The 14,690-nt window shown below is 33.0% G+C and overlaps 1 protein-coding gene across 1 annotated transcript; it reads right to left on the reverse strand.

Annotated features, from left to right (window-relative positions):
- Positions 1–4,574: 4,574 nt before the first annotated feature.
- Positions 4,575–13,314, reverse strand: LOC114178371 (calcium-dependent protein kinase 28-like). The gene is made up of 12 exons (XM_028064225.2): positions 12,724–13,314; positions 12,439–12,569; positions 12,257–12,298; positions 10,277–10,388; positions 10,101–10,179; positions 9,762–9,931; positions 9,498–9,624; positions 6,309–6,424; positions 5,917–6,024; positions 5,732–5,794; positions 5,336–5,506; positions 4,575–5,111 (listed from the first exon to the last, which is right to left on the reverse strand). The coding sequence occupies exons 1-12, from the start codon at positions 13,027–13,029 to the stop codon at positions 4,953–4,955; spliced, it is 1,584 nt and encodes a 527-aa protein (XP_027920026.1). The 5' UTR covers positions 13,030–13,314; the 3' UTR covers positions 4,575–4,952.
- Between the last annotated feature and the right edge of the window lie 1,376 nt (positions 13,315–14,690).

The following is a 14,690-nucleotide window of genomic DNA, read 5'->3' on the forward strand; positions in this document are numbered from 1 at the left end:
CCTGTTCTCCAGTCAGTGGTATAACAAAGTGGAATGCAGTAGAGGAGCTAGTCTTCTCTTGCACCATCTTTGCAATGGTCGACAGCAAGGGAAACCTAAACCTCTTCAGTTTTCCGACATCTTCAGAACTCCCATAGTAAACAAAAAATTGTGGGTATTTGCATCTGGCTATCATCGCAAAGGCTTCCATCAATGGACGTACCTCCGCCTGAACGGCCTCATGAATAAACACCGGTGAGGATGTGAGCATAAGGTACTCGTGTATACACTTATACGCATTCAAATCACTCCATGCCATGATTTCTAATACATAATTTGCAATCCTTCCTACGTCTTTTTCTCGCTCCCTCTCTTCCAGGAGGCACTCTATAATCTGCTTACACAACTGCCGATCAGACCGCAGAATTGTGTTTACAGTTTTTGCCATTTTCAGTTTGAACACCGGCCGGATCTCCTTCTCCTCTGGATAACCTGCTACAACCTTCATATCATTGATATGCTTGGTAAAAACTGCATCGTAGTCTTTGCTGGATACATTCTTCAAGATCAGAAGAATGAAATACCCATGGTATATCAGTATCTCGCTCCTTGTAAATTTCTTCGAGTGATCTATGTTAACAATAAAACGCTCTGCTTGAGAAGGGACTTTGACTCTTATAAATCTAATACCCTTCTCAGCACAGGTCTCACCAATGCACGGCCCCAGCGTGGCCCATGATCTACTCAACATGGACAACACGCATCCTGCAGCTACGTAAGGATTTTCTGTTACCATTGCGCTACGCATCGAGAGACCAAACGCTAGGTTAGTGTCCCTTGCATCATCCTCATAAGCATACACGTCTTCTACTGCTCCCTCGGCATAGAACTGCTGAGTTCCAACTGCATCAAACTTTTTCTCCTTAAAGTTCTCGCGAATATCTATCTCATGTCTTTTCATCTCCCAACGTATCTGTGCATCCATGGCTGATCACGGTTGGAACAAACATCGGATTTAATCAGTTCTATCTATCTTAGTTTTGTTAAAAGATGAATGGAAAACCTTACCTTCGGATTGTCTGCACCGCTTCATATTCCTTTGGTGTTCATGCTCTTTACCAAACTTTTTGGATGTGGAAGAGTACGCTACGTCTTCCTGCACACTTAGTATATATGCACACTTAGTGAAAACCAACCTAAACTACCCGCACCTTAAACTCTAAACATACCACTTTCTTAGCATGTATTTCTGTAACCACCCGCACCTTGAGGGAGATGATACTTTAAACTTCCATTTTTTTTTTTTTTTACCCACTTACTTGTTATGTTATGTGACATGGAATTAAAATTTTGATTTTTTAATTAAAAAAAGAGGGCTACGATTTCAGGATTAAGAGTCACTCCTCTTCGCTTTCATCTCTTTTTCTTGATGGATAAGATCATAACTTTGTTGATACTTCTCTATTTTTCCCATTCCTGTTTTCGGTTTATGGGCTTGAAATTGGGAATCATAAACATTCATTCTCATTACAAACCGCCAGCAATGCATAGGACGAGAAGTGTCACATTCGCTGTTTTTTTTTCACATAAACACTTCAAAATCCTCTATATCCTCTTCAAAATCTCTATTTAAAATGTCTATTTAAAATGTTTAATTTTTTGGTAGACGAATTGTCTAAGTTTACAGGAAATGGCTGCGCAAAAAGCAGAAAATTTTTGCCTACCAAACCTTAGCTGCTGTCACCAATAATTTTAGTGATATTCACAATCTAGGTGAGGGAGGTTTTGGTCCTGTCTACAAGGTATAAGGAATAAATCATAAACATAATAGAGAAATTTTTAATTGGTTCATGTTTACTCACCTACTTCTGGATTCAACAACTTGATTTTTTCTAGTATTTAGCTTTTCCCCTTTTTGTGAAAATTCTAAAAAATGAAAATGCTCCCTATTGTATTTTTGCACTTGTGTTTTAGTTTCGGGGTATAAATGTGGCTTTGGATCCAATTCTGATATTATACCTAGTGCAGCCATTTCAAACTGCAAACGGTCAGTCTATTGAAAATAAGTATTTTTTATTGGTAGGAGCAAGTGAATTAAGTCTGTTACGAGAGATAATTTAGTTTTTCTGTTTGTCATAAATTAATATGTCAAAAATGTAACATTAAATTGTGAATGCCAAGAAAGAATGCAATAAAAAAACAATTGAGTTTCAATATTCTTATATTGAAAACGGTTATTAAATATTAAAATTAAAATATAAAATAGTGTTCAATGAAATAGTTCTAATAACACTAATTGGTCGTGCTTGTTCAATGAAGTAATTCTAATAACACTAATGGGTTACTCCTAATACACTATTAATTTTCATGAATTGTTTCATATACTCAATGGTTAAAGATGTAAGTGTTTTTTATGTGTAGAATTATGTCTTTTTCTAAATAAAATTTTGTACATATAATTGTTCTTATTTAATTTAGTGTTTTTCTGTGTATAATTATATGTCTTCTTCTAAAAAACAATTGTGTACATATGATCGTTCTTATTCAATTAAGTGTTTTTCTGAATACAATGATGTCTTTTCCTAAATTAAATGTTGTATATATAACAATTCTTATTCCATTAAATATTTTTCTGTGTACAATTATATGTCTTCTTCTACATTAAATTTTGTACATATAATCGTTCTTATTCAATTAAGTAGTTCATATAACATTAGATTGTTAATGCCAATAATGCAATAAAAAAAAACAATTGAGTTTCAATATTGTTATATTGAAAAGGGTTATTAAAAATTAAAAATTAAAATATAAAAACCATTCAGACATATATATATATATATATAATACAAATTTAAACACAATTTTACTCTTAAATTAACATTATACATACTTACAATGAAAAAAACAAAAACTAATTAGTCACCAACCCATTTGAAGTATGTCAAGTACAGGAGCAAAACAACCACATAACAATATCACTCAAGGTTCTTCCGAAAGCTGGTTTTACATGAACATAGAGTTCTGCACTACTCTCTATATCTCCCTTCTTTACATTATTTTTAGCATCAGGCTTTATGAGCAACATACTCACCAAATTCACCATATTCCGAACTATTTCTTCCCTTTATTTAAAGGGTGTGATAACTTCTTTCACAACAATCTTTCTCTCATCATTCAGCTTCCCCTACAATCAAACTCAAATCCCACTAATCACAAACACGTGAAATACAATAGAGAGCATTTTCATTTTTCAGAATTTTCACCCAAAAGGGTGAAAGTCAAATACTGAAAAAATCAAGTCGTTGAATCCAAAATTTGGATTGAATTTCAGAGAAAACATGAACCATCACGAACCAATTAAAAGCTTCTCGATTATGATTATACCTTGTAGACAGGGCCAAAACCTCCCAAGCCTAGCTTGTGAATATCACTCAAACTCAAATTTTGTGTGACAGCAGCCAAGGTTTCGTAGGCAAAAATCTTCGCTCTTGCGCAACCATTTTCTGTGTAAACTCAGACAATTCGTCTACCAGAAAACTAAACGTTTTAAACAGACAATTCCTCTCTAAACCTACCACTTTCTTATCATATATTTCTTATCATATATTTATGGATTGGTAATTGTTTAGTACACTTTGCATTCCAAAATTATCATTTTTACACCCAGCATATATTATACCGATGTAATTATGTCAAAAAAATTACAAAATCATATTAAATATAGTTTGATATTGTTTCAATCATCTATATTATAGATCATAAATGATTATTAGCTTACTATTAAAACTACTATTTTTTATGCACTTATATAAATAAACTTCTTATTTCAATCATTAAATAAATTTAAATTTATTAGAATGTAATACTAATTTTTGAAAATCAGAGATAATTTTCAAAATATACAAAATAACTAATTTTTGAAAATTATAGTTAATTTATACAATTAATTTCAAAATAGTATTACTGAATAATTTTACTAAATAATACAAAATCATCTTTGTAAATTTTAATGCAATTATACTTTATGTTGTATACACCAACAGTTAGAAAATATTACATACAGACAGAAATAAACAAGAGCGAAGATAATAAAAAATAATAAGGAATAATAACCGTATTAAATTATTCAATTTAAGTTATGATTCATAAAAACAATCATTATTATTTTTCCACTTCTAAAGTAACTCGATCTTTGTTAATTTAATAAACTAATTCATCCGTGTGGTTTCAGACTACTATCGTGTTACAAAAGCAAGCCTGTGACATCATAACAAAAGATGCACGTAAAATGCATATTACCAAAGCAAACCTGTGTGTGACCTTATAACAAAATATGCACGTAAAATGCATATTACCAAAGCAAACCTGTCACATCACTGATATAAACTAAGAGCACAGGCAAGTCATCAAAGACATCAACCACTCCCTTACGGTATTACCCCATAATACATTGTTAACACCACTTCCCGCTGATTCTTAGAGTACGGTATCACACTAGTATACCAAATTTATACAATTATTTTACTAGTATCTACCAAGATCAACCGGGTGCATTCGCTTTCTGCAAGGAAAAAAAAATTAGAGATGGAAAAACATTGAGAAGGAACAGAATCTGATTCATATTTCATTTCATGATCATTTATAGTGTTTTGTTTTCCATTTTTGGCCAGAAGATTTTATTTATAGTTACAAATTACAAAGCCAATCCACGCATAAATGATACTGCTGAAACCGCAACGCTTGAAGCCAATCCACGCACGGTCTACATAAACTCTACCAAACACGTCTTGATGTAGTCCTCGTAAAATTGTGGACATAATCACCGTGAAGGGGATACCATAGTCAGCACAGATGAGTGATTAAAACTTGCATAAAAGAGATATTCTTAAGAGCTTCAGCACAATCACACAAAAGATACAAAGTGGAACTCCGGTTGCATCTCCAAATTTATCTGCCTCGGAAGTACCGCTGTTCTAGATTTTGCGTTGATACTCAGGTGGGCTTGAAACCTTTTGAGAACCTATGCTCGCAGTCCTTAGAAGCCTACGGAACTCTGATATGCTGATTTTGCCGTCTTTGTCGATATCAGCTTCCTCCAGCAAAGGATCAATGGAGCCTCTCATGCCTGTATGCTGAAAAGCCAAGAAGGAATATTAGATATAGCAACTACGTTAACTTAATTGTTTTAGACGTTTATCTGTACAAATGTGTACCGCCTAAAACCGAGAAGCGACAGCCCTCCCCAAAAATATCATAAACTTATAAGAATGCAAAAACTAAAAGAGAACTATTTTGAATCCTTTCGAGAGTTTCGCAATAAACGTGTTGGGGCATTCACAAAAGTTGTGATACCAACCATTCTAAGTTCCTCTGGAGTAATATAGCCATCTTTATCTAAGTCAAATTTCTCAAAAGCAGCTTGTGACCGCTGCTGCCACTTGCTAGAGTCGTCCTCCAACTGATGCACATGTAATGTAGCTGCCACAAACTCACTAAAATCCACTAGCCCATCAGTGTTGCTGTCTATCTGCAAACACAAGTTTGAATTATATTACTTTTGCAAGCCAGAGACAAAGCAGCATTAGTGGAAAAGAGTAATTTGGGGAAGCGACATTTATCTTCATAGAAGTAAAAGAAATTTCATCAATTACCAAAGAAACTCTGTAATTTTAGACGTAGAAATAAAGGCTGAGAAGAAGCAGCTAGCAAACAAAATTACATGTGTTTCTTGTAAAAGATCAAATATACTAACCGCTTGCAATATCTCTAGTACACGTGGTTCTTTCAACTTCCAAGGAAGATCTTTCGCAAGAGCCTGCACAAAATCTTCCCTTTAGACTAAAATAAGGAAACATTTAAGGGAATAATTCGCTCACCAATAGATAAGTGGTGTTTTTAGATATTAGTTTGTTACAAAGACAGTAAACTAAACACTACCTGTCTCATCTCTTCCAAACTAATAGAACCACTTTTGTCCACATCTATAGCATCAAATTGATCTTTTAGATCAGCCATCTCTTCTTCGTTAAGTGTGCTAGCCAATGCCTGCAGGGTAATTATTGAAATTATGTGTTTCATATGATCATCAAACCAGTAGCATTTACCTTATACAAATCATAATCCTAGCTAATTAAGGAAACAAATCTTGATTAAGAAATATGGTAGCTAATCCAAAGAGAGAAAGAAGAAATAGGGAAACTAATTCTAAAGGATAATCTAAAATATGATTAGATATTTCCATATATTCCGACAGTAATCAATTGTCAGAAAAGCTGGATGTCAAAAAGTTCCATGCCTTCTGTCATGAAAAGTCAAGAACTAATTCTTACCCTGAGTGCAAATTGTTTCAATCGACTATATTTCACAAATTGCCGCATGTTGCTAAGAACGGATATATCAATAGGAATCTCCGATGCTTCTCCTCCTTCTCTAACCCATGGATGTGCTGGAATTATCAAGTTTAATCAAAAACAGTTACACATTAGGGAAAGCTTCAGTTAAGAAAGTGGGTTGCATAGTAGATAAAATAATACAGTTTGACTTTGCAAATTCCATGAATAGATAATGCCACTTGAACAACACTAAAGACATGATGCAGTTGCATTCCATTTAGTGCAAAATAGTTAGATTAAATTAAGTGGCACAAAAGCAAGTTGAGTTGAGACTCTATATAATCTAAAGTGATGTTTATATAGCATTACCACTGTCCAGAAACAGCATAGATCATGTTCACTCAATATAACTGTAAAAAAATCTTCAGTAAAACTGCCGAGTTCATTCAGCAAAGCTAGCATGGCTGAACACTTAGGGCAGAAAGCAGTTAGAGGTTCAAAACTTCAAGCTATTATATATGCTAAAATATCTCGTTTTAGTTTATCTTTTTTATAAACAACCACTACTGTAGGAACAGTTGCATCCCCATTCTCTCAAGAACATTAACCTATACTCTTCCGCTCAATCTCACTAAATTCTCATTTTTCTGTTTCCGGTTTGTATAACTTGTTCAATCAACCAGACCATAATTTGGGGAGATGGAGCAACATATGGAATCCACGGAAAAGATAACCAAAGAAATAGAGAGCATGGTGTGCAGCTGTATTCATCGGAATCTAATATCATATAGATCAAGATGCCTGATAACATCAATGTGATTAAACTGAAACTAGGGTAAGGGAAGAAAAACATAGGCTTTGAGATGGTAGACAAAAGAGACAACAAAGGCATATTTCAAGTTCTGCAGTTCAGAGTCATCTGAATGGAATAAGGAGGCAGTGAAAATTGCAACGAATCACTCTGGTTATGAAGAATTCTGTGTGGGACACCGTCGAACATGAGTAAGGAAGAGAAAACTTTCCTATTTAAAGATAGCAACTTAAAGGGCTGGATGGCAAGAATCAAGTTCTTTAGATTCATCAAACAAAAAGTGGTAGAGGGTATAGCCTATATCAACATGAACAGCACAAAGGTTTGATTTTGGTTATTATAAAAGAAGTCCCCAGACCTTTCTTGAGAGCAAGATCAACTAACAAAGTCCTTGAAACTGGTTCAACACACAAGCTGATTACCAGTCTCCTTTCAATATGTCTCTTGAAACTAGTGGTCTGGGTCACCAATATTGCAGCTTTTGCACAGTACTAATGCTCAGCTATACCACCTGGGCGTTAGGGCTACAGCTAGTCATGAGATGTTAGGATCCAATAACAAGGTATTGGTCACTTGGACAAGCAAGAAGCAGTTTATGGTGGCAAGGAGTAGTGTAGAAGCTGAATTCAGTGCTATGGCTCCAGGTATATCTTACACTCCAACTCTCATACAAATTCTTATATCTTTCTCAGGCTGATAAAATAGTGCAATGCTACATAATTACATAAAGTCTTTTAATTACATCTATAAATTTAAGTGAACCTTTAAAGAAAAATGGATTTTCGTAACAACAGGACAATATGTATAACTTAAATTATTACAAATAACTGAGCAATTACTTAACATTAAAAGGAAAATTGATCTTAGTGGAAAAAGATAAAAGCAAAATTTTAAGATATAGTCACATAGTAGAATTCAATATTTGGTATCATTCTAATTTATATATTAACGATTATTAGAAGTGGACTTTGAGACTAAGACAACCTCACAAAAACTAAATTAGTAAAATAAAATCTGCATCTAACTTATATGTTATAATTTGGTCATATCACTAGTCGATATGAGATCTTTAACACACTCTTTCATGCTGAGAACATTGAGTGTGGGAATAGAGAGGGATCCAATAACAGGTTGCATGATAAATTCAACAAACCTCATTAAAATAACTTCTGATATCATTTTAAAAAGTTTATCCTACCAGGTGTGAGGTTATGTACAAAACATGTAATTCTGAGACAAGTGTTCTATATCTATACAGAAGATGAATGGGTCTAACCATTCCACTTCCACTGCAAAGTCACTTAATGCTCCTACATTCCCAATTGATTAATCTTCAATAACACTGGAAAACTATATCAAATGGTGAGACATGTCAATCCACTAGTAGCATTGTTTCAGTGGCACGTATTGGTAATTAATTCTTCTTCTTGTCTCTCTCAATCACCGTCTCTTGGTCACTGGTTTATTGACTCTGTTTTACCCAACCCTTCCCATCCCTTACTGTTGACTTTATTTTTTATATTGCTAATTGCTCTTATAAGTTATTGTCTATTTCCTGATTGACCCAATCCCTTGATATTAACCTTAACTTCACTAAAAATAATGTTATCGAGCAAGATAGGATATCCTTCAAATGATTGGTATCGGATGTGAGTCACATGATCTTCACTATCTCTATCCATTAACATCAATATGTGCATTAATGGTCTCTCCAATGATGATTCATGCTCAATTAGGACATCTTGAGTAAATTGCAAAAGATGGTGTCAAGTTTAAAGCATTTGTCTACTTTGAATTATGAGCCATATTAATTAGGAAAACATGTTTGTTACTATTACCCTGATAGTCTTATTAATCAAGCTTCGTCTCATTTTTTGTTTAGTTTGCTATGATATTTGGGGATTGGGGAGTCCTTCCTGTGGTGTTACTCCTTTTGGTTTTAAATATTTTATTACCTTTAATAATTGTTCGAGATGTACTTGGATTTGTTTAAAGAAATATTTTCTATATTTCAAACATTTTTAATGAAATCATAACACAATTTGGTATATCTACAAGTACTTTATTGTTTTTGGTTCAAACATGATTTGGGCATAACTTCACACTTGGTGGAGATAAACTTTCTAAGAGCCTTAAATAAAAAATTCAAAAAATCTTGTAAGTTTTAACAATAAAGTAGCATTTAAATGGGTGCATTTTGAATTCTATATATTCAATGCCTAAATTTTAGGTGCTATATAGAACAACCACCTAAAAAATGATATTACTATTATCATCATCATTGATACTACTTTTATTTTAGACAAATATCACTTAAAGGCTCAAATAACATAATAAACAGTCTTCTAATTGTAAGAAAACAATAGGATACATACATAGAGCTTGAGCAGCAGTTAATCTTGCCCGAGGATCCTTTACCAGTAATTTTTTCACAAAATCTTTTGCAGCATTACTAATAGTTGGCCATGGTTTCCGTTGGAAATCAGGCTTCTTCCGTAAAACCTGCATATCAGATCATAAATTATACACAACAACAAAAACATTAGCCAATTCCCTTGTAAATATTCAAAATTACGTGAACAATTGAAGGTCAGACGTATAATAGTCATTAAGAATTACATGATAATAATGTATTCTACCTCCTTAAAAATACCATCCTCAGTCTTATCCCAAAATGGGCGTCTCCCACTCAGCAATATGTATGTAATAACACCAATGCTCCACACATCTGATTGTGGGCCAGACTTGCGTTTTAATACTTCTGGTGCAACATAGTAAGCACTGCCAACAATATCATGAAACTTCTTTCCTGCAGGATTTTTTTAGTTTTCAGCAATAGAAACCTATAATTCTCAAATAAAAATTGTAAGAGCATGTCTTGTAACTCAATCAAAGAAATAGGAGAACAATTCCGAAACAGAAAATGGAAGACAAGAAAAAGAAAGAAATTGGTCATGCAAATGAGCACTCTCCCTCACCAGGTTTAATGAAATCCGACAAACCAAAATCTGTGGCCTTTAAAGGTGAATCTTCTTTGGTTGATTTCAGAAGAAAATTCTGCACGAATATGAAAAAAAAAATCATCATATAGCATCTAGTCGTATAAATACCATTTCACACAAATTTGGCAGATATGTAAAGTGTTTGACCATACTTCTGGTTTCATGTCCCGGTGCACCAAACCATGTAAATGACACTCAGCTGCAACCTTGAGCATCTGCCTTACAACCACCGCTGCATCTTTTTCAGTATAACGACTGTCCTTCCTGATTGAAGCAAATGAAGAGGAAGTAAGTTCTGGTACACATAAATATAGACTCACAAATCATTCTTAACCCTGGTTTTGCAATTTCAATTTAGAAATTCAGAAGTTACACATAACCAAAATGTGTAAACCTCCACTTAGGCCCCCGAGATTATAAGTACTACGAAAAATGGTCCGTGAATTTACAAAACCTTCATTTTACTCCCCAAATTCATAAAATGTTTCATTAGCTTTGGTAAATAATGCACAAATACTATACATGTATCGGATACGATATGTATTTGATACAATGATTCTAAAACTATCTAGGATAGACAAAAGGATGAGCAAGGTCGCCAAACTCAAAATTCTAAGTAAACTCGTGGATCTTTCGTAAAATTGACTCAAATCCATATCACAAACTGGTAAGACTTTACCTAACATGTAAAACAATATTAAAAGTCTATTAATGACATATATGCGTAACATAATACTCTTAATACATCAATAATTCAATATTTGCTCTTCATAATAAAGAAAAGTAGCCAATCACAATAATAAATTATGATAGTACATTAGTGCTAAATAAGATGAGACTTGATAGATAACTAAATCATGTACAAATTCACAAAAACATAAATTCTTAGTGTGAAAACAATTCAAAATGGAGTAAATTTCTTCGGATAACTTGAATCTAATAAAATATAGTCATTGTAGGAGGAAAAGTCAAACATAAAATACATTTGATTTGATTTCAAAACTTGTTACTAGATGACTAAATCATACATAAATTCATAAAAGCATAAGCTCCTAATGTGAAAACTGGAGTTAATTTCTTCAAATAATTTTATTCTAACATAGTATTACCATCGTGGGAATGAAAATCAAACAAAAATTACATGAGTTGATTTCATAACTTGTTAACTCACATCCTGACTCGAGAGTTTGTGAGTATACCACAAGTTCAAAGAGTTTACCGAAGTTTACTCAGAACAGAGTTTGATAGTGAGTTAACTCATTTTCTCTAAGGTAGTAAACTCAAGAGTTTGACAACCTTGGGTGAGGATGACCCAACCCAGATTATTGGTCTAGCCAAGCTGAATTTGATTCGGATGAGTTTGAATTTGGAAATAGGCACCATGTATTTCCTAGGACTAGTGCGGGAGTAGTCACAACCCATTTTATTTTAATATTCTCTTAAAAATATAAGTTTTTTGAACTATATAGATAATGAATATTTGTATAGCATGATATTGAAATTATAGTAAATTTGTTAAGTTTAAGATATATATTTATAAAATACAGCTTAATTTAAGTTTTAAATTTTTGTCTTATTCTATGGTTTAAATATACATAACGTAAAATTGTTACATAGTATAATTATTAAAAAAAAAAAACAAGAACAAGAGAGTATAAACCAGAGTCATGATTTATTAATTGATATCATCTACAAATAGGAAAAGTACTATCAATCTCACTCTTTTCTAGAGCTAATCCGTAAATAGAACAATTTCTATTTTTTAATTCATCAAGAGGTAATACTTCTATATATCTATATTAATTATTAATTACACATGCTTCTTCTATGTCTCATGTATGTTGTTGAATTTTCATCACTATTTTTAAGGGCATGAATACTTTACCAATATGTATAGGATCAAGAGTACCAGTTTTACTAATATTGATGTTTCATCAGTTTTAGTACTTTTCCAGTAAATTTTTCACTTAAACTGAATAAGGTTTTGTAACATTAAGCAAAGTCAGGGACTGTAGTATAAGTTGTGTAACGTAAGGGACTGGAATAGCCAACACTTTCAATCTCAGGGATTAAAGTGTTGAGGTTTCCTAATACAAAAATAGCAATCATATCCAAAATCAAACAATACTTACTTGGCCAATATCCGATCTAGCAGTTCACCGCCCTCGCATAACCTAAGAAGCACGTATAAAATTTAAATCAAATGGAAAGAAAACAAACCGCAATTTGATAATTGAGCTCCCAAAGCATAAATCCAGAACATATATGTAAAAACAGAGCAACAAAAGAAGAAACGGCAACCAAAGCAACTTACTCCATAACTATATACACGTAATTATCATCTTCAAAAGCATCATAGAACTGAACCACATTCTCGTGGCCAGTGAGCGCTTTCAATATCTTGACCTCTCGCTTAACATCCTCAACGGCTATAGGCTGAACCATCTGCCATCAATTCAAATTCAAGAATAAAAAAAAAATCAAAAATCAATTCCTAACATTACATACAGCAATGAATCACAAGCACTGAATTCGAGTCAATTTGCATTCGTCATCGTAAGATTCATAACTTAAAGGACGATGCCATGAACGAAAATACCTTACTCCTATCGATCCTCTTAACGGCGACGCGATCGCCATTAGCTTTGTCGATTCCTACGTAAGTGTAACCGAATTGGCCGTGTCCCAGCAATTTGCCCAGCGTGTACCGCGTATCGAAATTTTTGTTGTAACCGAAATCGGTGCGCTTTCCGCACGGCACCTGCCGCGCACTTCCCTTGTTTCGTTCGGGATTGGCCGCCGCCGTCGGCGATTCGGGCTTCGCGGCTCGCTTGCGATTTTTCTTGTCGGTGCCGGCGGTGCCATTGGAGCCGCTGACTTTGGTGGCGGAATAGCAAATTCCCATGGTCGGAGACGGTCGAACACGCTTAAAAGATGAAAATCACGAGGAGCTTTGAAAAAGTTAAAATATCTATCTATCTATCTATCTATAATAACAATAATAATAATAGTAATTAAAGCACTTGCATTTGTGATTCGTTTGGCAAAGAAAGAGACGGGTGTGAACCGGGAAGAAAAAGGCGAAAGAAAGGTCAAAAGAGACCTTTGAACCAGAGCGATAACGGGACGGGGTCTGGTCTGGACGAGACCCCTTCCCTATCAACTCCCCCTCCACGATCAACCCCTTCAATGCAAATTAAACAACCTTTAAATACTACTTTCATGTCTTTAAATAAACTAATTTAATTCTATTTCGTTATACAAATACTAACAATATCTATAACAAGTCAACAACATCAATCAATGTCTTTATTTATAAAAATCAAAGTTTAAACATCCTTAAAGAGATATTAACACGTTGTCTCTGCAATAATAGTAATTCCCAAGAATTTTTAAATCAAATTATGGGTTCAAACAACCTCATATATTAAAAAATTGTAATTGAAAAAGAAGAACCTCTGATTTCATTTTTATTTTCTTTAAATTTAACCACTGAAGATGAAGTGTTTGTTTAAATCATTAGATTTTAGGAAAAAACTAAGGTGACTTTTTAAAGTTATTTTTAGAGTTAAAGTATGTGAATTTTGAATCATTATATTTTATTTTATTTGCTTGATTATATTTTGAATTTTATTCTAAATAAAGTATGTGACTATAACTCTTTAATTTTCTATAAGGTTGTAGTTTAGTTGTGTTAGAGTTCTTGTCAGAAAATATTTTCTTTTGTTGATTTTAGAAAACCTTCAATAACGTAAAATATAAATTAATCTAAAGACTTTCATCGATATTTTCCTTTGTGAATATTTTCCTTTATAAGACATGTGATTTCTTCCTTCAATTCAAGTATAATTTTGGCATCACTTTGTGGAAAAGAAAATTCATTCTCTCTCGATCACTAATTTCACTATATCTATTTCAAGTTTTACACCAAGTTACGATCTTTTTAAGTATAAAGATGATGGATAATTCAAGACTTATTTTCACCAACAAAAATACAACAATGTCTTCTCATTTTTACACCAAAGAAATACAGTGGTATAAGGAAGCTATCTAAAGAAATGTTTCTCGAGAATCTTATAATAAGAAACTAAACTCTAATAATGATTTACATTTTAAAAATTGATATTCTTAGAAAATATTCTCAAATTGAATTTTGTTTAATGAATAAAAAATGTACTATTACTCCTATTATGTATGATTTAATATGAGAATAAATAATTATTTCAATAAAAGTAGTACAATACTGTTATTTATGATTTGTAAATAGCATAATTATCATCTACAAAAAGTTCTCTTCATCCAAAATTGATAAGTTTTTATTTCATTAAATCATGGAGCTTTAACAATTTCTCTTGGAATAAGACACTTTTTTGTTGATGCAAGGAATATAAAAAACCCTGATAGGTATTCAATAACATGCATGAAATTGAGAATTAAGAGACTATGCAGCCCAAGAACGTGAAACAGTTAATGCAATACATAATGCAGAATTAGTGAAATAGGAACCTGAATTGTACAAGTTTACAACATCTGATGCATAGATAAAGACTTGTACAGAATTCCTAT

This window comes from Vigna unguiculata, chromosome 3, assembly GCF_037176805.1.
Source record: "Vigna unguiculata cultivar grain cowpea cultivar isolate G323 ecotype 2 chromosome 3, ASM3717680v1, whole genome shotgun sequence".
NCBI lineage: Eukaryota > Viridiplantae > Streptophyta > Magnoliopsida > Fabales > Fabaceae > Vigna > Vigna unguiculata.